The sequence below is a fragment of the Triturus cristatus genome, chromosome 1_1 (assembly GCF_964204655.1).
Source record: "Triturus cristatus chromosome 1_1, aTriCri1.1, whole genome shotgun sequence".
NCBI classification, from domain to species: Eukaryota; Metazoa; Chordata; class Amphibia; order Caudata; family Salamandridae; genus Triturus; species Triturus cristatus.
This window is the reverse complement of record NC_140579.1, coordinates 73,028,856-73,053,018: the sequence shown is the minus strand read 5'-3', so window position 1 is coordinate 73,053,018 and position 24,163 is coordinate 73,028,856. Positions and strand designations below refer to the sequence as shown.

General features: G+C 45.4%; 1 protein-coding gene across 1 annotated transcript in view; it reads right to left on the bottom strand.

The window, feature by feature from the left end:
* Window positions 1–24,163, bottom strand: part of LOC146869469 (complement C4-like) — a 520,274-nt gene that overhangs the window by 31,132 nt on the left and 464,979 nt on the right. The window contains exons 34-35 of the mRNA XM_085599862.1: window positions 10,472–10,562; window positions 5,988–6,062 (exon numbers count right to left, since the gene is read on the bottom strand). Of these exons, the coding sequence (XP_085455988.1) occupies window positions 5,988–6,062; window positions 10,472–10,562 (166 nt within the window). The remainder of the gene's footprint in view (window positions 1–5,987; window positions 6,063–10,471; window positions 10,563–24,163) is intronic.

The following is a 24,163-nucleotide window of genomic DNA, read 5'->3' as shown; positions in this document are numbered from 1 at the left end:
GAAAGCTGAAGAAAAAGAGCAAACGGAAGAAACAGAAAAAAAACAAGCAATGTCGGATAGAAGGGCCCATTGGCAAAGAAAGCGAGAGTGAGAGCGATAGTAACAGAGATCATAGCCCCATATGGAATTACTCATCATCATCACAAATTATCACTACCACTCCCTCAGACCGGACCTTGTGCTCACAAAATAACTCAACCATAGAGAGACATCTAAGAGAAGAGAAAGAAGATCACACTAAGAAAAATGAGCCTTCTATGACAGATATCTTGAACTCTATAAAAAGCCTTCATGGAGATATCAAAGCTGATAGCAGGAAAAACCAGGAAGCAATTTGTAAAGTACAGGCTGAATTAAAGAAAGTGGGCAGTACTTGCACTGAAATATCGGATCGCATGCCCTTGGTGGAAGCACGCACTGAGTCCATAGAAAAAGATGTTTCATCCCTTCAATCACAAAGTCAAGAACACAATAGCATTATTAAGGACATCATGCTCAAAGTGGAAGATCAGGAAAACAGGGCACGGCGGAACAATCTACGCTTGCTGGGAATCCCTGAAGGAGTAGAAGGGAACGACCCACGGACATATATTGTGACACTTCTTAAAGCAACGTTCCCAGAGCTGCAAACATGGGAATGGGATCGGGAGATCCAACGGGCACATCGTTTCCCTCTAAACCTTCCAAAACGCCAACAAACACCAGAACAATATCCGCGAGCCATGCTAATCTACTTTGGCAACTTTTTATTACGCCAATCAGTTTTTGATCTTGCAAGACCAAATAAAAAGAGGGAATACAATGGTTACTCCTTCTTTAGTCGACCTGACTTTGCCCACGCAACAGTGGAACGAAGGTGGCGGATGCGTCAGCTTTTTTCACCATTTCAACAAATAGGTGCGACGGTGTACCTACAAAACCCAGCACGACTAAAGATTATTATCAATGGCACCACACGGACATTTATCTCGGAAATCCAGGCTCAAACATATTTAAACGAACTAAAAGATATCCACAAGGGTATCTATAAAAGTCCAACCAAAAATTGAAAAGTACAGAACTATAATTAACAATCTTAGAATGGACCTTGTAGACTGTATATAGCGACATTCTATTAACACGCAAATTGATATATGTAAAACTGTCACCTAAACTGGAAGATATAGCTCAAAAGAATTAGAGGACTGAGAAAACGTTCTATAATATGTATATTTGTACAGATCTAATTGGGTGGAATGGGAGTGAGGGGGGGAACGGGACGCGGGCACGCGTCTGCACAGACGTCATCACACTGGTTCCTTCTGAACCAGATTGCCACCTTGGGTGGTGGGGGAGATATGGGTGGGGGGGGCTATGGGTGGAGGAGAGCAATCTCAGACAAAAATGGGAAGTTAACTCTAAAAAGGGAAGTAATACAAAGGTCTAAAGAGGAACTATACATTCCTATACATTTGCATCAGAATACACAACTGAATACTGCACCAGACAAAATTACTAAAAAGGGAAAAGAGAAAACCATGTATATATGGCTAGGCTAAAGATTCTTTCTATGAATATATGCGGTCTTAATGACCAAAATAAAAGACAGAGGGTGGTGATAGGACTACAAGCAACCGGGGCCAATATTATTTGTCTTCAAGAGACACATATCGAAGGCTCGCAACAGCACCTCCTAAATACACTGGGATATAAATTAATCACAGCCTCAATGCAAGGATCAAAAACACGAGGAGTGGCAATCCTATATAAAGGGGGTGAGATACAGTTTTCCAAATCGATAGCTGATAATCAAGGATGCTGGGCAATTACAGAATGTACACAGGGGAATGGTAATAAAATAACTCTATGTACTATTTATGGTAATACTAGTGACGATCCAAGTGTTTTGGAAACCGTCTCTAACGAATTGGTACAATGGCCACTGCCAATAATCATTTGTGGGGATTTTAACTTGAACCTTCCATGCAACTGGTCAACGGACCCCAGATATACCTATAAGGGTAGGAAACCAAAAGTATATAAGGCCTTTAAAGAGATGTGTCAAACACATGGCTTAATAGACTGTTGGCAAATTAAACATCCAGATGACCCTGGCTGCACTTTTTTTTCTAATCCCCATCTAAAACACTCTAGATTAGATTATATGCTGATGTCTGGTTCTTTGATAGAAAATTGCTTAATAGACAAATTACCAAGAGTCCTGTCAGACCATAACCCCCTAATTCTTAATTTAGAGAAAGGAGAAATGGGTAGGGAGATGCAAAAATGGACATTCGAAAGAGCACTGCTGCTGAATAAAGAGTTTTGTCAGCATATGAATAGATGGATACCCGAATTTTTGGAGGACAACCTTGGTAGCACCAAGATTGAGGTAGTGTGGGATGCCCTGAAGGCTGGAATCAGGGGGGAATCCATTCGGTTTTCACTTAATAACAATAGGAGGGCAAAAGAACATATGGAGACTCTCCATAATATTCTAGTAAATGCCGAGGAACACCTAGCAATGGCAGTACAAATAGGAGAAGATATTGAAGATCAAATAAGACAGGTGGCAATAGCCAAAAATGCTATCATAGATATCTATACCGAGAAAGCAATAATTAAAGCAACATTAAATAGGGAATCAGTATATGAATTAAGTGAGCAAGTAGGGCACCAACTGGCGGTACAAGTCAGACAAAAAAACTCTGCCAATATAATAAAAGAAATAAACGATCCAAGAGAGGGACTCACAACGAATATAAATAAGATAAAAAATTCATTTCAAATATACTATCAAGAGTTATATAAGGAAGAGGGTAAACAACAAGATAAGATCGATGAATATTTAGATCAACTCTCCATTACTAAGATAGAACAAGAGGATTTAGATACCTACCATTTTGGGATGAAATACTACTATCTATGAACAACTTGACAAATGGAAAGGCAGCTGGAACTGATGGAATCCCTACAGAATTCTACGTCACCTTTAGTGCACCCCTAAAGAGAATTTTAACTGATCTATTTATCCATGTCTTTCAAGGTGAACGGCCCCCTGAGTCATGGTCTAACGCAAAAATTGTTGTCTTTTTGAAAAAAAATAAGGAGGCCCAAGAACTCGGATTTTATCGCCCTATCACCTTGATTAATGGCGACTCCAAAATATACTCAAAGCTACTAGCTAGTCGCTTAGCTCCGATCATCAATAAGATTGTGTCCCTCCAACAGCATGGGTTTATACCCGGAAGATCCACCGTGGATCACATACAAAGAGTAATTTCCTTGTTTGACATGACCGAGGTATCAGGAGACCCTATGGCGCTTATACTGCTAGACGCTGAGAAGGCGTTTGATAGGGTCTCCTGGACCTATCTCTGGTCAGTCATGTCAAGAGCCGGACTCGGGGCAACCTTTATCAAGGCAATCCAAATGATGTATATCAAACCTCAGGGGGTAGTCATGGTAAATGGATCCGCCTCTGAAAAATTTAATATAACTAGAGGGACAAGACAGGGGTGCCCATGCTCTCCTTTACTATTCGCACTATTCATTGATCCGTTTATCAACAGACTCGAAAATAATATTATAATCAACCCAATCAAGATAAGAGATATAGAAACTAAAACACTTGTCTTTGCAGATGCCATAGCGGTGGTAACGACAAACCCTACAGCCTCTATTCAGGCCATAGAAAGGGAGGCTGAAATGTTTGGCAAGATCTCGTGATATAAGCTGAACCAAAACAAAACACAGATAGTGCTTAATGATAACCTTAAAATAAATGACATTCGAGTAGTGGATAATGCCATATATTTAGGGGTTAATATTACAGCAAAACTAGACAACCTCATTCAAATTAATCTTGATCCACTAATACAACGAACAGATAAAGATTTAAGAAGATTAAATAATCTTCATCTATCTATTATAGGTAGGTGCAACATGATTAAAATGATTTATCTGCCTAAATTCTTATATCTATTTAGAACCATCTGTCTTGATTTTCAACCACAATGGTTTAAATGCATTGAAAGTATGTTTTCGCAATTTATCTGGGGATACAAGAGATCCCGTAGGTCATCCAAATTTTTATCACTACCAAAAGACAGGGGGCGACTTTCTCTGCCTAATATTAAACTATACTATTGGTCAACTATAATGACATACTGTAGAGAGCTATTATCCATCACCCAAGGAAATAGACCAATTAACGGAATCCCAACACCACAAGAATTAATATTAGGGGAAAAAACTAGAGGGTATCTCTGGCTACACTTATACGACAGCTGCTATAAAAAAGTACGATTTAAAACTCTCCTAGGAATACATAAAGCATGGAGTAATATTCGTAAAATATTGGGGATCGGAAGGTTTTCTTACTATACATTACTATTAGATAACAACAACCTACCGGAGTTATTTAAAGATATATATATGAAAAGGTGGATAGAAGCAGGGATTACACACCTGGGTTGTTTCTTTACATCTACAGGTATAAAATCCTTCGAAGAAATTAGAAAAGAATATATGATGAGTTATAGAGACTTTTTCAAATATCTTCAAATCAGGGACTTTATATCAAGGAAAGGTGGTGGCAGATCGAAATTTGAAAAGATTCAATGCATAGAATTTGTGAATCAAGGAAAGTGGACTAAAATAGGAGAAATATATAATCACCTCTTGGGCCTATGTCCGGATGATATGGATAAATATTATATAAAATGGCAGGAAACTTTAGATATGTCGGCCACCACAGTGATTAAATCATTTGAACTTTCTCAAACATTATTAATGTCCACCAGACTACAAGCACAATATTACAAAACATTCTTTCTGTTATATTATACACCTAGTAGAATATCAAAATGGTGGACCGGAATGGGAACAAGATGCCCTAGATGCAATCTCTACAAAGCAGACATTGTACATATATTCACCACATGTAACACCCTACAGGGCCTGATCAAAGATATTTCTGATTTTTTATCAGAAATTTTTCATACCAAAATTGAAATCTCGGTGGGGGAAATCTTGCTGGGCATTGATGATAATAATCGACCAAGAGAAATAAAAGGGCTAATATTTATCTCAATGTCAATTCTAAGATTATGTATAGCTTCGGCATGGCTAGATCCAACACCACCAGTGTTTCAACAATGGCGTTATCGAATGCTAGCGACACATAGCCTGGAATTAGCTATATATAGAAGAAAGGGGAAAAATAAGAGATTAAAAGGATTAGAGATATGGGATCCTCTAACCCAATGGATAAAATTCTAATGATATCGAATTAAGTACTTAATATATGTATGTATGTATACCTTTCTTTTCCTCTATGTTTCCTATTGACATGTGTAAATACTATCATAATGAATTATTTTGTCTGAGAGGGGGTGGGGGTGGGTTGGGGATGGCTTTGTTTTAAAACAATAAAGAACTTTAAAAAAAAAAAAGAGAAGTACATTTATACATGCCACTCATGATGGGTTGACCAGCAGGATGGAGAAGTACATCTATACATGCCACTCATGATGGGTTGACCAGCAGCATGGAGAAGTACATTTATACATGCCACTCATGATGGGTTATCCAGCAGCATGGAAAAGTACATCTATACATGCCACTCATGATGGGTTGTCCAGCAGCATGGAGAAGTTCATCTATACATGCCACTCATGATGGGTTGTCCAGCAGCATGGAGAAGTACATCTATACATGCCACTCATGATGGGTTGTCCAGCAGCATGGAGAAGTACATCTATACATGCCACTCATGATGGGTTGTCCAGCAGCAAGGAGAAGTACATCTATACATGCCACTCATGATGGGTTGACCAGCAGCATGGAGAACCATCTCTATATGGGCCACCTCGGCAACTAAACCAACTTCACCAGTGTCACCGCTATCTAGATGAGAGATGACTAATGATTTGACTGACACCAAAAACCGATGTGCAGGTAATCAGAGAAGCTAAATGTCCTTTGCTCTTCCATGTCGATCTTACCGTTTCGAAATAGAGAAGAAGTCGGCCATGCTCGTACTCATAGTGGCTGATATAGCGGTCTTCCAAATCCTTCAACTAAAAGAAGAAAGCAGGAAAGAAGTAACTATGCAAACCGACAGCGACTCAAATCAGACGTGAAGTGGCATAGATAGAAATATACACATACAGACAGCAAAGTAAAGAGTTGTCGAAAATCACTGCTGTATTAAGCTGGAGATACAGGTAAACAAGCTGGTGTGTGTAAATTCACACACACGCACACACCATACACAAAGACAAGGAGATGCAAAGAAACACAAAAACAAGCAGAGGCAAATATATACTTACACATTTAGGCAAAATCACACGCAGGCAGAAACAAACAGGGCAACATGCTTACGGCCCTTCCCAAGATGGCGGTCACCACCACAAATCACAGGACTAAAGAACTTGCAGAATGAGAACAGCTCTGCTCCAGTAGTCAATCAATCAAAGTAATCTTTATTTCGGTCATAGACCATAAAAGATAAACAGTCCACAGGAACATACATGTTTTGCAATAGAAAAAGAATTACAGTTCATAAAAAGGTATGTACAATAAAGGTTACATAAATTCATGATTGATTCGTTAAAACAGTAGTTAAAAAGATAAAAAGTTAAAAGTGTAGATAAAAACAGTGGTACACAGAATAGATAACTATTTGGTTAAAATTATGAATTAAGCAATAAAAAGGAACATCTCCTTCGCCACGCAGCATGCCAGAAACGTGATACCGAGAAGACGATAGGTAATGCTGTATCAGTCTTCAGGATTCTATAGGCAACTTTACAGTGTGTAGTCCCCAGATTCCTACATAATTGAAGGAGCCAACGTTTTCTAATAGATTTATATGTGGGGCAAAAAAAGAGAACGTGTAAGTCAGTTTCGCTTGTCGCACCGCAGAATGGGCAATCAAAAGCATTGTCTACCGTCCACTTTCCTGTGAACGCTCTCAAGGGCAAAGTTCCATACCTGAATTGCATGTATAGTTTTCTGGAGATATTGGGCTCAATTATGTCCAAAACTGGCTCCATTTTGGGTTCCATCTTAGTGTTAAAAAAGTCCACAGTCAGTGAGCCCAATTTATTATTGGGCTCACTGTAGTAGTTCATTTGAGTTACTATGCCTTGAATTAAAACACTGCTAATATTTTATTTTCAAGGTGGTCCGTATGTTAGTTATTTTAACATTTGGTACATATTGGTCCTATTTTCCTTGCCTGTAAAGTATAGTTCTACTTTACGTGGTCCCTTCCCTTAATAATATTTCTGTTTGCATCGACGTATCTAACAATTTACCAAAAATGCAGCAGACAACCAAATACTTCTTAATTCTTTGGTGCCTTCAGGAGGATAGTCAAGTAGACTCTTTCAACCTGTCTTTCTCCGGTTGTACATAGTAGTCAGTAATATGCCCCCTGACACTTTATCCTGCCTTCACACTATTCACTCTTGATAGAGAGCTAAAATGAATGCTATTGAATGCGTTAATATGGCAACACTGCCGGTGCATAAGGGTTGTATGCAAGAATATCGTATGCATAATATCATCTGTCATAAATATCGTTCATAAAAATATTCCTCATTGTGTGTAGGTTTTCTATTATTAATGCCAATATTTAGGACACAATATTTTCGCACGGAGATATTATGTCACCAATTTTCTGATATCACACCCTGCCAGAACTTAAATCAATCTGGCTCTTCCTTTAATTATTCTTTAGCTCGCTACAGAGCTCCCTTGCATTCCGGCTCCCACCAAACTCCACCATGCCAGCAGTGCTTAATTTTGAAAAGATTAAGTGCTGGGGCCCAAAATTTTGCTCAGAAGTCAAACAAACTGAAAAAACCACTTACCTCTTTGGTCGGCTGCGTCTCTCCTCTGCTTCCCTGCTGATGTCCCAGAACAGAAGCACACACAAGCTCCCCTAAGCCAATGATTGGTCTGAGTGGTTCGGCACTCTGACGGGGACTGGGAGCCTGTGCATGTTCCCCACCAAGCTGTGCGTTACATGCAAAGTGCGCTTGACTGTTTGGCCATCCCACAATGGCCGTACAAACAATCATGCACACTTACAGTGTGCCCACCACATCTCCCCTTGTGACCCCAGACCCACCCCGCAGTAACCCAGCCCCGCCCTAACCAAGCCCCGCAGCTACCAAAAATAAAATGATAATAACCAGGTTATTATCCTTTTTTTTCTTTTCACTGCTTTGAGAGCAGTGGGACGACGCTCCTCTGCCCCTGATTATAGCCAGTGGCACCTGTACCTAGGTAGATGAGACATTTGCCACATTCTGATAAAGTATTCCATCCACCAAGCTCTAGATAAGGACATGAGGCTTTTGTGGATTCTTATGGATCTTTCAAAGGTAATCCCACCATAATGTGGCAGATGATCTGCCAGTTTATAGCAGCTGATCCGCCACCAATTAAGGCAGAGTTAACCCTGTGAAAGTACTCCATGTGGAAGGATGGTGGTCTAAAGTATAAGTAATATTTCTAACATGCTGGGAAACAACAACCCAAAATGTTAGGGAGAGCCCATCTGGAGGCACCGACACTGTGCCACCACTTTGGTGGTGCATTTGAAGAGCGGACAGTGTGAAATATTTAGCCATTGTCTATGACTGAATGTTACAACATTGGAACTCCGAATGAGTGACCCCCTACTACAGAGATACAAGGAGGATAAAGGTATTTAAATTCATCCAAACTATTCATCGAGGGAGCAGGAGGGAGAGGAATCAGAGGCTGAGGGATGAGTTATCTGTTGGAACATTTAATTGTGAAATCTCCAGTTTGCAGCAGGACCGCAGAGGTATTAGATGGAGTCACAATAAACGACATAACACTATAATGCTGTGAGGCAAGCGGCAAGTTCCTGGTTACAGATATGTGATGAATAATGTTCAGAATTGAAATTCCTTTCACTTTGATAACATTCCTGATTGCTGAGTTACCTATGAATAAAGTAATAATTCTAAATCACATGATTTATATCATAGAAGCATATAGTGAACACTAACTTACAAAGTATCTAGATATTTGTGTGAACTGATTCTGGGGCTTCTATTGGAGACCCTTGTACCCTGCAAGACTAGGAGGTTATCTGACAGCTGTATCTGGATCCAAAATTCACCATATAACTGTAAGCATAACCCACAGAAGCGGATGGAAAATACCTTTCTGTCACCTTTTTCTTTTTTTTTTTTGACAACAGACTTTATTGGCATTTTAAGGACACCGGGGAACTCGTCCCCATACATGGTACCAAAACGGATATCGGAAGAGTGAGAATTGGTATCCCTGTTCGGCCCCCCCCCTGGTCTGCGGAACATCAGACCCACAACCCCTCCCCCTTCTGTCACCTTTTTCACCACAGAAACTAGAGCCTCCTTTGTGGCTAAGGAAACTTTCCCTGGAGTGGACCCCAGAAAGGGGGTTTTCTTGACAACTCCACCCCACAGTGATATCTCCAGAGTTGGCACAGCCACTGTGCTGTTGAAAGCTGTGTAATCATGGCCAAGACCTCTAAATGTGATGCAGCGATGGGTTAAAAAATGCACTCGTAACCCTAACTGAACACTCAATCCATTCTACTGAATCCATTCAGATCTCTTACGCTAAGTACAGTAAACTGAGACTGTCTCCTGGACAGAGTCTAGAACAACGTTGCAACGGATTTGCCCAAAATCATCAATGCCTCAAATTTAAAATCTTAATCTACAGGTTAATAGATGACACACGCCTTTAAGGGATTTTACTTCTGATTGAATGTTGAACAACATAACAGTAGACGTAAGTCTGGAGACAAATAGGTGAGTACATGGTGAGCAAATTTATTTAAGATCATAGTAACAGGAGCAGCAGGAGCAAAGGGCCATCCACAACCCCCAGAGCTGCTTAACTGTCCCACTCATACATATCATATGCCACATTGCACCCACCCACCTGAGCCACATGGTCTGCACTTCATAACACCAATCATACGTTCCACACTCCATCCATTCCAGGCTTCTTATACCACAGTAGCAAACACATCGTCATGTTAATCCTAAATACAATGAATGTTCTAAGGCATAAATGAGAGTTTTTGTAAGCATTCTGGGTAACTTAGTGAATGTGATGTGTTATTCAACCTTCTTTGAAAGCAAAGACTACCAATAATGGCATTCCTGGGCCACACGTGCTGTTGAAACACAGTACAAGTCATTGACAACCGTGAAATGTCCATGACTGATGTAATTCCAAATAGCTGCAGTGTAGGCTGATCCAAAATGTTCATAATACGTATAAAAATCAGTACTTTATGACCGGATGGGGCTTGACCCATTGCCCCTCTTGCTTTGTATTATTATGATATAGTGTGGTCAAAAGATCTGCTGGAATGCCGAAGCAGTCTCTGCCAGGTTCATTGACATTAAGCATGCACAGACATATATGTACTAAAATACAACTATACCTTGTTGAGGTCGTCTAGGCTGGGATCAAAGCCACTCAACATGGTAATGTCAACAATGGCCATCCCAGAAAGGTCTGATCGTGCTTCACGCCTAAAAAGAAAGTTATCACACAAATTTAGGGTACTGAGGCATCAGAGTTTTTAAAACAATATGACAGACAAACTTACAGTGCTTTTCTGTACTTGTCACACAAGCCTCTTGTCCATCAGAGGTGAGTGGGAGAGCAGAAGTGATGTATCAAATGGGAAGGCGATATTTACACAAAGGTGACAGAGAGCAATCCACAGTCTCACATTCTAACTTATATACACATCCATCCAGTATTCAGGCTAATCTGGTCAATTACAGGGTAACCAATCACATTGATGGAAAGGCCCTGTGGCCCTTCAGTAGAGTGGTGGGGCACTAACCACACGCTGCCAATGATTCACTTTAATTAAGGAATCCCAAAGGGGGTTGAAAAACCAGCTCAGTCTGAAGCTGTGCTGTGTAGTGTGCTAGTTGGGCATCCTGTCTACCCCTAGTTATATGTACCTAAAAGAAAAGAAAGAAATTCTTCATCGCACACTGACTATACCTTTACCCAGTCAATAATCAGCTCTTTAGTAGTCAACCCCATCACAATATATTTGATTCTATCAAGCTGTCGATGATTTTCTTTTACGTTCTAAAATTACCTTCTTTTGGCAATTTATATCATTTTGCATACTTTGAATGTATGGTCATTATCACAAAAACTTTAAATTGATTTATATATATATTGATTGAAAACTATTATTAATTGCAAATGTTTTGATATCAAGCAATTTTCAAGGGAGTCAACAGGGACCATTAAAAAAATGTGTGCTTTTATTTGTATATCCAGTGTGGAAATTTAGCAGTTAATTGTTTCTCTGGATTAAATGACATATAAACACAGATAACCAGATAACTAGGTTCAACAGATGGGCACGAAGGCTGGTGGGATGTCTGATCCGTAGATGAGGATTCACATCAAGGATTGCTTTTTATTAATTTCAGACTTGAAATAGCAGATCTGATCACAGCAAGTCACACAGAATATATTACCATCCATAAATGGCAAAATATAGTTAAGGATGTGGCACTCACCTGAAAAGGAAACTTTTCCTAATCTAAGCACCACCATAAATAAAGCAGAAGACCTCTGCAGTTGACCAAAAGCTGCAGCCAACATTCACTCCCCTTTAAAGAGATGCTGTGTGCTAATTGAACTAGTTACTTACCTTCAGTAACGCCTTATCTGGTAGAGACTCTATCTAGCTGAATATTCCTTATCTTAGAATTATCCCCGGATCCGGACGTTTTTCGTGACCTGTACCTCCGATGGATGGTAGGTGGTGTTGTTCTGCTCCATGTAGCGTGCCAGAAGTGACATCCGCGGTGCATATATAGGTGCCACCCCAGCGTGCTGACGTCAGTTTATTTTGCGACTTTCCACACCAGAAACGCAGAGCCATGAAGAACACTGACCAGTGGTGTGTAATACTAGGGCACTGAAAGGGGAAAAGCCCTGTCCCTAGAAATCAGTTTGTAGAATGCGGAGGATGGGTGGGTCGGTAAGGAATCTGCTGTTAGATAGCGTCTAGTCTTTACCAGCTAAGGCTTTACCAAAGGAAAGCAACTTGTTCATCAGATAGACTTCTAGCTGCAGATTCCTTACCTTAAAATAATTTCCCAAGAAATACCTCCCTGGAGGTGGGCCAGTGAACAATTTCACGCTAAAATGTTCTACAAGACCAAATGGGCAAAGTGCCCGTCCCAAAGGACCTGACTGTCCAGGCATTAGTGCTTCGTGAATGTCCGCAGTGAGGCTCATGTTGTTGCCTGGCAGATGACTATAACCAGGACTCCATGTGCTAATGCCGTAGTCACAGCTTTTGTTCTGTTGGAATGAGCATGCAAATCTGCTGGGGGTTGATGCTTGGCCAATGAGTAGCAGGTCTTAATTCAGAGCATGATCCATTGGGAGATGGGGCGTTTCTGCACGACCCTCCCTTTGTTGGCTCCGACATACCACACAAAGAGTTGTTCGTCCACCTTGAACAATTTTGTGCAGTCAAGGTGGAACGACAATGCTCATTTTGGGTAGAGTCAGTGGAGTTGCTCTTCTTCCTTAGTGGGATGAGGCGGTTCAAAAAAGGCTCGGCCAAGATGGCGACTGGGTAAGACGCAGCCCGCTCGTCTCCAGATCCCCGCCTGCTGGCCTGGGTGCTTCCCGGCACAGTTTTTGAGCGACGGACCCCCGGAGCTACTGCGGAGGGCAGCGGGCGCACGGGGACAAGTTCGGGACCGTCCCTCGCCACTAATCAGTCAGAAACGGCCCCGAGCTCCAGACTCTAAAATGGCAGCACGGCTCTCACAGAGGGTCTAGGGGAACGGCAGGCGTGCAGGGAGTACCCCCGTGTGACGTAAAAAGACTCTGGTGACATGCTGATGCCCGGACCTGACTGGGGCGGTACGGCGGGCACACCTTGTATGCCTGGTGAGTGCGGGGACGAAGACGCTCCTGGGCCCCGAGCGGCGGGATCGGTGATCCTAGGGGCGGCCTGCCTGGTGCTGCAAGCAGGGCCCTAGCCGATAAGGCCGCAACAGCGAAGATCAGCGGCAGTAGCCGCGAGGCCAGAGGTAGCAGCCCGGTGCTTCCCTGTGACTCATCCGGACCGCCGCCCGGGAGGGCAAGGAGAAATTGGCCCAGACAGAGGTACCCGGGGCCCCGCAGAGTGCAGTGGGGGGGGTCCCGGCAAGGCTATTGACTACCCACGATTGAGGCGTTGCGGGGTCTGGCCTTCCACCTGAAGCCCTGGGGAGCAAGAGAGGGGCGGCGACACAGCCCCAGTACGTGACACTCAGCTGCACCTGAGGGCCACGCTACCGCACTGGATTGAACTGGGTTGCTCGGCGTGGGGCGTTGGATTGGGAGGGCACACCATGAGTGGTGAGGCCAAGATTGCGGGTGGGGCTACTGCCCCTGCGGGACCCTAGAGGGGTGTGAACAGCGGAACCGCCCTTCTGCCCGGGTGCACAGCCATTGTGGTCTCTTGGCTGAAGACACCTGGTTCACGCACTGCTGTGCTCTCCTCGGGGGGATCCCTCGCGGACTTTGTGCCCCGGCCCAGCCCTACTGCGCATCTGACCTGCAAATGCCCCAGAAGCAGGGGGGACGTGAGAGGCCACCGATCCTCCGTGCCGTGTGAGGGGCGCGCGTCACCTGGGCCTCACTCATCCACTCACGGGCATACCCGCCTACATCAGCGACCGCCTTACCCCAAGCCGGAGACCCAGACGTGTCCACTACGCATGGAAAGAAAGAGAAAGACAAAGAGAAGGGGAAGGAGAATCGGTCCGTCACAGACTTGTTTGCCAAGATGTCGGGCGCAGCTGGAGGGGGGGGGGGCATGTCTCCCCAGCCCTGCCCGGAGGGCAGGAGATGGAGCAAACGGACACACCGGTGACAAGAGCCTTCCTCTCTCAGTTGTTCTTGGCTTTGAGAGATGATCTCCAAATTGCAGATGAAATGAAAGAAGTGTGCAGAGACCTAGACGCGGTGGGCGAAAGAGTGTCGTCTATGGAGGATCATGAACAGTCTCATGATGAGGAAGTCGAGCAACTGCAGCAGGAAGTGATCCGCTTACAAGCACAACAAATTGACCTCCAGGCCCATGCGGAGGATTTGGAAATCCACTCCTGCAGGAACAACATTCGTGTGAGAGGTGTTCCCTCCAATGAAGAGAATAACGTTATCAATGGGTACCTCCAGGAGCTATTTTGTCACGTGCTAAAAGAAACTCAAGACTTTCCATCAAAATAGACAGGGCTCACAGAGTTGGCTTGCAGCGGAAGGCCCCAGCACTTCCACCTGATATCTTGGCCTTTCTACCGGACTTTCAACTTAAAGAACTTATCCTGCGCAAAGCCCACGATGCCCAGCCCTTGGTTTTTAGAGGCCACACTGTTGCTTTATATCAGGATTTGGCGCCCTCTACCCTTCAGAAACGTAGGAACTTTCATCTGGTCACAACCCACCTCCGCAACCAAGGTGTCTCCTGTTTGTGGGTGTACCCATTCCGCATCATTTTCAAGTGGGACGGAAAGCTAGGGCAAATATGCTCCCTGCAAGAGGCATGCCAGCTCCTGGACATTGAGCACGACCCACCGGATGAAACCTTGAGTCAAGACAAGAAAGTCCGGCGGGGGCGATGGCAGAGAGTTGGGGGCAGGCGCCGGTCCGGGACCCCTCGAAGCCGAATCCAGAGACAATAGCACAGGAACGTCGAGCAGTGCTGGCCTCTTTCACGGCGGACTCTGGAGCTGGGGCCGATGCTTAACTAGCACTGGGTTCAGATAAGTGTGCTAGAGCATAGCTGGGGGGCAGCAGGCGGGCGGGCTGGGACGGGAGGTACACCGTCGGCCACAGATGCACCCCACTGACTGTTTTTCCAGAGGGGATGCAGTCTTGTACTGCGGCTTCTGGACACTTTGTGTGTTTTCTTTTGTTGGGCTTGTTGGGGTTAGGGTGGGGGGGACGTCCGATATCCATGATCACCAGTTGCAAGACCTGTTGGGGAACTCTGATGCTACCACGACAATGCTATCATACTATCCTTGGCACTACACGTATATATACTGCAGCACTCATAGACTGGGAATATGCTTACACCTGGAGCTCCACCTAGAATGCACAAAGCTTGATATGGTGCCTGTGAAAATTCTTACAATTAATGTAAAGGGCCTTAACAATCCTGTGAAGAGTGCGGTATTGTCGTATTTGGAGAATGCGGAGGCAGACGTGTGTCTCCTGCAGGAGACACACCTCCTGCCCGGGGACACTCACCGCATGCGGTCCGAGGCCTTCCTTCTCCAGTACTTCTCCACCTTGAGGAGAAAAAGGCCGGAGAAGCCATACTCATCTCTAGACGATGCAAGGAGGTGGTGAAGCACAAAGTGGCAGAGCTCAAGGGGAGGTTACTGGCTTATACTCTTCAAATTGGTAATCAACCCCTGGTGATTGCTTCCATTTACGCCCCTAACTCAGGGCAGGTGCCCTTTCTCCAGGCTGCCCTAGCAGACGTATTGGCCCCACAGGGGCGTATGACGTTAGTGGGGGGGACCTCAACATAGTTATGGAAGCAGGTATGGACAGGTCACACGCAACCTTTTTCCAGGGAGGGGAACTCTCACGGGATGGGAAGAGGTGGCTGAGGAAGGTGGGCTTGGTAGACATCTGGAGGTGGCTCATCCCACACCACGACAATACACATACTACTCCCAAGCCCACAAGTCTTATGCCCGAGTAGACCACTTTCTAGGGACGGAGGAGGTAAATGCTGCAGTGCGGGAGACGTGCATTGAACCTATGGCTCTCTCGGATCATGATGCCCCATCGTACCAGGTTTTGCTGAACCCAAATACACATCGGACCGGAAGTTGGCGGCTTAAGGAACACATGCTTCATAACAAGGAGGTAGAACAGCAACTTCTTACATGCATTAGGGATTATCTCACCATAAATGACACGCCAGACATGCAGTTACAACACTGTGGGAAGCATTTAAAGCAGTAGTACGGGGAGCTTATAGGGATTGCAGCGGCCCACAATAGAGAGCGTAAGGAGGTGAGAGTTACATTAACAACTCAATTACGAGATCTTGAATGGGTACATAGCAGGACTGGGGCACCTCGGGTCTGGAGACAGCTGAAGGCGGCGAGGACACAACTGGCCAACCCTCAATTTGGACAGGGCAGAATATGCGGCGGTCCGCTTGAAACATTCCTACTATGATGGGGGGAGACCGCACAGGCCAGCTCCTGGCCAATCGCCTGAGGGCCCAGAGACAGCAAGCGCATGTTTCTTCACTTCGGAAAGAGGGCGGGGGAGGAGAAATTAGCGGGGAAGCAGAGACCGCACAGGAATTCTGGGATTTTTACCAGAAACTTTACTCTGCGGAACCCCGATCTGGTCACACTGCAATGGCTTACTTGCAGTCGATCTCCATGTCTGCATTGTCTCCCACTCAGGTGGCATCCCTAGATGCCCCCATTCACGTAGAAGAGGTCATCACGGCGATTTCACGCTTGCAATTGCTTAAATCCCCGGGCCCCGACGGGTTCCCTTTTCTTTTTTACAAGAAATTCTGCACTATCATAGCACCGATGCTGAGTAGTCTTTTCAATTTGTTTGGAGGCTCCACTCAGATTCCGGACACCATGCTGGCGGCAGCAATAGTGGTATTGCCCAAGCCTGGTAAGGATAGGCAACAATGCGGCGCATATCGCCAGATCTCTCTACTACATGTAGATTTCAAAATCTTCACAGGCATCCTTGCATCACGCTAGAGTCCTTGCATGCCATACTTGATAGAACCTGACCAGGCAGGGTTTATTCAATCCTGCCAATGTAGCGATAATACGAAAAGAATGCTCCATCTTGTGGATAAGGCCCACCGGACGCGAATGGATGCTCTCCTGTTAACGATCGACGCAGAGAAAGCGTTTGATCGGGTGGATTGGGGGTTCCTGGGGCTCACAATGGAGAAGTTCGGCCTGGGGAAGCGGTTCCGTGAATGGGTGGGCTGTTACTATGCCACACCTACGGCCTGCATCAGAGTCAATGGCATCTCCTCCACACACTTTGTTTTTCAGAGGGGGACCAGGCAGGGCTGCCCGCTGTCGCCGTTATTATTTGATTGGTCAGAGATAACCAGAATTTCAAGGGGATCCCATTTGGAGGGAAAACCCACCCCATTAGCCTCTATGCTAATGATGTACTGGTGGCACTGGCAGCATCCAGACTATCCCTACCCGCCTTCATGGAGGAGTTGGACGCCTTTAGCCAGGTCTCCGGCTTTCAGGATAATGTAGGCAAATCTTTGGTACTGCCCCTCGACTCGGCTGTGTCCTCCACGCAGACCTTGCAATCACCCACGGGCACTTGGCTAACTGGCATTAAAGTGACGGAAATGATCCCGTATCTTGGCCTAGAGGTGGTGGCGATGGTCCAACGAACAACCCAGCTGAATTATGCTAGGTTGCTGCGTCAGGCGGAGAAAGACCTGGGCTCGTGGGGCAAACGCCACTTATCCCTCCTCGGCCGGGTAGCCGTGGTTAAAATGTCCCTACTACCTCGGGCACTTTACTTGTTCCAAACTCTACCGGCTCATCCTCCAGTCGGTGTGCTCACTTTGCTGCATACCGGATCTCCTCACCTACTATAAATCGGCCCAACTATGCTACTTAGTGGAATGGGCAAGGCCGGAGCCCTTAAAGCGGTGGCTTTTCCAAGATATGGCACTTGCGGGCATCCCTTTATGGAAGGTCCCCTTTCTTAGGAGGGCACAGCGGCCGCAAGGCCTGATGGGCTCTCCGATCACTAAGTCGGTATTGGCGGCCTGGGACGGGGTGGCGACTTCGAGGAATCTTATGACTTTTCCTTCCCCACTGAACCCCTTGTTTGGCAATAGCGACTTCACTCCCGGGTTGCCTGATAAATTATTCCAAGACTGGCGCGACACCCCATGTCGCTTGGTGGACCACTTATTTGATTTGTCTGGGATGATTTCCTTCAACCAGTTGAAGCTTGACTATGGGATTCCCAAAACCGAAAGAATGAGGTATATGCAGGTGCGACACTGGGTCCTTCAACCTGGGATGCGGGAACAGGGTAGTCGCAAATTGACCAAATACTAGAAGTAGTTGATCACTAAATTGACGGATAAAGGGATAATATCGGAAATGTACGATATGCTTCGGGGCGTATCAGGCCCGCAGGCCACCCCGAGCTAACGGCAGTGGGGACTAGAGTTGGGCGGTGATCTTGCTGCAAAGGACTCGGAGGGCATTTATTACAGAGCAAAGCATACTGCCCGGAATGTCGCTAGCATCGAGATCGCTATGAAGATAGCGACATATTGGTATCTAACGCCGATGGCGGGGCTATGACAACGAGGGTACTCTACTTCACATACTGTGGGATTGCCCCAAGTTGTCCGCCTACTGGTCTCAAATTCTGGACGAGATAGACGACTTGTTTGACACCAAACTCCAGAGGCTCACGGTATATGTGGTCCTAGGATTCCCTAACCCTGTTACATTTTTCCTGAAGAGCAGGAAAGGGCGACAGATGAGGTTAGCATTGGGAGCAGCTCTACAGAACATATTGATGCACTGGGGGACGGCTACTTCCCCCACTCACGTGGGGTGGCTTTGTCGCATATGGCATATTATTGGGATGGAATGCATATCTGCCACACTGAGTGGCTCTGCTGCCTCGTTTCAAAAACTGTGGAGACCGTTTCTGACCTTGCTTTTAAAAGAATTTAATGAAATCACACAGCCCAAGTACCTTAGGGTGTTGCGACTCTCCGACTTAGAGACAGAACTGACGCAGGCCCCCACTGGATGAAGGGGATTTCTAGAGTGAGGAGACGAGAAGGGGCCGTTCAGGGGTTGCGGAATATCTGACAGGGTTTGGGGGGGGTGTTTCAGGTTTTTCTTTTACTTACGCAATGCTTTCTATTGCAATGCATGGTTTGTCTTGCCCCAATAGGGATACAACTGTACGAGTTCCGTTGTAAGCAATACATTTCTTTTACATTTACGAAACGAATATATGACAGAGTCTCTTGCATACTACTGCTATGGTTGATGGTATGTTTTTGAAACTGCTAATAAAAACATTTAAACAAAAAAAAAGGTAAGCAGGGTGATGGACTGGCCTATATGAAAGAGAATGCCTGCCTTCGGAAGGAAGGAAACTCTTGTGCTAAGGAATAGCTTCTCTGGGAAGATGTTGAGATATGAAGATGACAAAGTCTGGAGCATATCGACCCTCCAAGCAGATGTTAGGGCCACCAGAAAGGCAGTTTTGATTGTAAGAAGTCTGGAAGGACAATTGTGTAGCTGCTCAGTAGGAGCACACATTAGAAAGGTGAGTACTAAATATTGGCATGATAAAGGGTGAAGGAGTAAACATGTGTTGGAGCCCTTTCAAAAACCTACGTACAATGGATTTGAACAGGGATGGCTGATCTGGCAACCGCAGAAATGCCGAGAAGGCAGAAAGATAGCCTTCCAAGGTGCCCAAAGCAGAGCCCTGCAGGGCAAGAGGAAGAGTAAAACAGAAGCAACCGGGAAAGGGGGAGCAGAAAAGGGATCAACTTCTTTTTCTGCACACCATGCCACAAACGTAACCTTGCAGCAGGCGTATACCATCTTGGTGGAGCGAAGTGTGGCTGCCAAAATGACATTACAGACTTCAGGCGGAAGGTCGAAAGGTGCCAACTGTCATGCTCAATCTCCGTGCCTGAAGGCGGAGCACTGACAGGTTCAGGTGGAGTACACTCCCTTGTTGCTGCGACAGAAGATCCTCCCGAAGGGGCAGCCTGATTTAGAGGACCGATAGCCATGCTCAACAGCTCGGGATACCAAACTCTCCAAGCCCAGCCTGGGGCCACAAGGATGGCTTGGGCCTGGTCATTCTTGAGAATTCTGGGCTGGAGTAGTATAGGTGTAAAGAAGGCCTGAGCTAGCCTCAAGACAAAAAACGACTCCAAGCGAGGGCCACCTTGGAAATTCCAGTGCACAAAACCACAGACATTGTGCATTGTCGGCTGTGGCAAATAGACATAACTAAGACTTCCCCCACTGCTGAAAGAGACCTTGCACCCCCTCCGGATTGAGACGCCATTTGTGACATCTTTGGCTGAATTCATCTGCCCTGACATTCAGAGAGCCCACAAGGTGTTGAACCACCAGGGATACTCCCTGATGTTCCAGCCATGACCAGAGACGCAGGGCGTCTTGACAAAGAGTGCACAACCCCACCCCGCCTTGCTTGTTGCAGTACCACATGGCGGTGGTGTTGGCTATGAACACCTGCACTAGCCTTCCCTTGATGGAGGGTAGAAAGTCTTTTTATACTGATATGGAGTCCGGATTCTGCCAGGGAGACCAGAGGCCTCTGATTTCTACCTCTCCCAGATGGCTGCCCCATCCGAGGAGTGATGGATCTGTTACTACTGTCAGGTCTGGTTGGGGTAGGGAGAGGGGAGAGGGGACTGCCACTGACCCAATCATGGTTTATTATCTACCGCTACAGATCTTTTGCAGTACCCTCCGAGATCTGGACCATGTCTGGCTTATGGTTCCTCTTTGGAGGCTGCACTCCTGCCATTATTGCCTTCGTTTTCTGATGAATGGGCAGGTAATGACAATGTTCATTCCTTGTATATTACGCCTCAGGCCTCTGTTGTTGTGTTGTCTTCAGATGCGGGTTCCGTCCCGGGCCCCACCAAAACTCAGGATATTGATGTGGTAGACATGTTGGAGTAGCTGCATTTCACTTCAGGCGCCTCCAAAACTCTTTAATTTGCATTTTCATTTCAAAAAATTGATTTATTCATTTTTTAGTAGTCTGCATGGTTTTTTCGTTTGGTATTTTTTATGGATTTTTGTGTCTGCTTATTCTGTTAAACTTTTATATGAAACGCCAGGCTTTTTAAATTTATTCATTTCTATTGCTTATTTTTTATTTTGTCGTCTCCTTCCGATGAAGGGGAGGGTATTGTGGAGCTTACATTAAACCTCCATTTTAGCTTTTCGCTTTTACCTTAGTATCTTTTTTTAATGGCGGTTTACACATGTTTTGCCCTAATATGAGAATGTGCCATGCACGCATTTATTCATAAAAGACATTGTCGCCCTGTAATTGGCATAATTAGTTTCAGGGTCACACATTTGAGTACACGACGCTTGGTTTTATTTTCTGTGCTTGTAGGAGATGACGTTCGGCTTCAGACTAATTAAACATGTTGTTCTGCACCTAAGGCACAGTACAATAAAATTGCTGTTTTATTATTTAAGCAGGGTCCATGCTAAAGTAGGTGAGAGGTTCACTTCCCGGCACAGTTATGATGGAGGCTGCCTGTGAGTTGTAACTGAGATTCAGCCCTGCTGTCCCCGACCTTCATCCTGAGAAGGAAGGTAGCCGTGCAATAGAAGTGTGCAAGTCTGCACACTCAAGATGGAATGCATTTGTTAATGCACTAAGGCCAGCTTCCTGACACATTGTACCAGGTATGGGGTTAGATCATTTCAACAGGTCTGGCAGAAGGGTGTATTCTCGATATACTTTCTTTAGCATAGGGATATTAATGATATAAAGGCGTAACCTTAGTAATATTATGACTTATTAACATGGTTGAATTGTTTGTGTTTTTCACCATTCTATTAATGCTTATAACAATGATGTGTCTCATCCGTCTACTAATCACAGTTCATATTTTATTTACGAAGACTAGAGCTTTTCAATAAACATTTAAAAATACATTCTTGTATCTTTTCTGTATGTGACACCTTGACCATGCAAAAGTGACAAATGAAAGGGTTGGATCTGTTTCCACTATTTCCTTGGGAATCTGAGTGGTCATGTTCGAGGTTACCGACAACTTCTGTAACTCTGTAAAATTAGGAGATTAGATGAGATACTGTGAGCTTGCCGAACAGACCAACATTTACTGATTGCATAGGAAGACTAAGTATTTGCATTATGAAGATGTGTGATCAAAATATACAGTCCTTCTAAATTCGTAGGAACAGTATAACACTTAGTGCTATGCCCACTGGCACTTCACATCTGACTGAACAGCATGTGCCACCTGGCATGTTTCACTACCATGATGCAGCAGACCCAGCAGCCCATGAGTGAGTCTCACTGGGAACCAGGAACAAGGCTGAAACATTGAGATCAAAGCCCAAATATCAATACCTCTCTGCATTGGGGGTGGGGGAGCATGGAACTGCACCGTGTTCAGCATGGCTTTGATGAAAGGGAGTGTCTGAAAAGGAGGTAAGTGTAACTTTGGCATGTTGCTAGTGAACCCTAGAGAGTGCAGGAGGCTCATTTTAGTCTGGAGTGGATGAAGACTGCCTGTGGTGAGCCCATCTTCAGAGGCCAGTCGTTGAGGTAAGGGAAAACTGGAACTCTGACCTTTGAAGGTGTGCTGCAACCATCACCATCACTTTCGTGAACACCCGAGGGGCACTGGGGAGGCCAAAGGAGAGCACAGCAAACTGAAAATGCTCCTGACTCACTATGAACTGTATGTAATGCTGATGGGCCTGCAGGACCGGGATAGGAAAATAAATGTCCTGCAAGTCAAATTATACCATTCAGTCTCAAGGGCCGGAGCGGGTGTGAGCATCTTGAATTCCTCCTTGTTCAGCAAGGCATTGAGAGGGTGCAGATCTAGGATAGGGCAGAGTTCTCTGTTCTTTTGTGACATCGGAAAGTAGCAGGAATAGCAACCACAACCTACTTCTGATGCGGGCACCCTCTCAATGGCTCCATTGGCCAAATTCTTGCTGCAATAAGAAGATGTGGCTTTCTGTCAGCTGATCCAAGGGTGATGGGGTTTCTGTTAATGGAAGGGCATAACATCACTTGACAATCTGAAGCAGCCACTTCTCCAAAGATATGGCTTGCCATTGGGGCAGGTGGTGCTTGATCCTGCCGCAAATAGGGTGCTTGTGTTGGTGCGAGAGGCTTGGAGGCTACGGCTGCGGCGGCTGGGAGGCTGTCAGACTGGGCAGGCTTATGTCCTTTGGGTCACATGGGACTTGTGGGAGCCATGTGTGCAGCTGCAAAATGGCTGGGAAGCCTGTTGGCTGGGTTGGAATGAACACAGTTGGTAGCCCCTACCGTATACACGGAAGGAGTGAAAGAAGAGTGTGGTTTGCATGCTGCCAAGGTGAGTCCAACGCCCGGGCTGTGACCGTACTCTCTTTTAAGGGCTCAAGTGCTGATACAGCCTTGTCATCAAATAGCTGAAAGGCATGTCCATAAAGCAAAGGCATGCCATAAGGGAATTATAGACAGCCCCTGTGAAGCCATTTGATCGCATCCAGGCGTCACAACGAAGCAGCACTGATGAAGCAACACCTCTCCCCAGCAATTACGTCATGTCCAGCCCGCATCTGATAGTGAACTTTGCTACATCCTTGCCAATGGCAATAGGATGGGTCTGCTTCTTGGACTGCTTTCTGTGGGACTTACCCAACAATGACTTTGACCTTGATGACGACCAGTAGGAACAACACTAAGAGGGGGCGCGGGACCTTAAATTAAATGTGACCAGGACCTGGAGCAGTGCCGAGTCGTCTGTTGTCAAGCGGCCTGGAACTTCATTGCCCACTCTCGGATCGCTTTGGAGTTCATCGTATGTCAGTTGGGGCAGGACTAGGAGTCATGGTACATCTCCTGGTCCCACAAGTAAACCAGGGGGTCTGTCAGAGACATTTGTCAATGACAGGCTCTACAGGGTTTAAAACCCACAGGGTTCTTAGGGGACATACCTAAGGCAGACTGGGGGTCAAAGAGGCTCAAATAGGTTGACCAAATGTTGAGAAGGAGGTCAAAAAACGACCAAGGTAGGTCTTCCGAATCTGTGCTGTTGGCACAGAAAAGAAGGAACTGAGAACTGCACGCTGGGGTGCCACCTATATAAGCATTGCACAATATCTGGCACAGACGTCGCCTACAAAGGCAATGCAACAGGCACACAGAGGTACTGCTCAAGATTTTCAAGATCCAGTCTGACACCTGGAGAATATGCTATGGTAAGGAATCTGCGGCTAGAAGTCTCTATCAGATAATATTTTGGGTAGATGACTCTCAT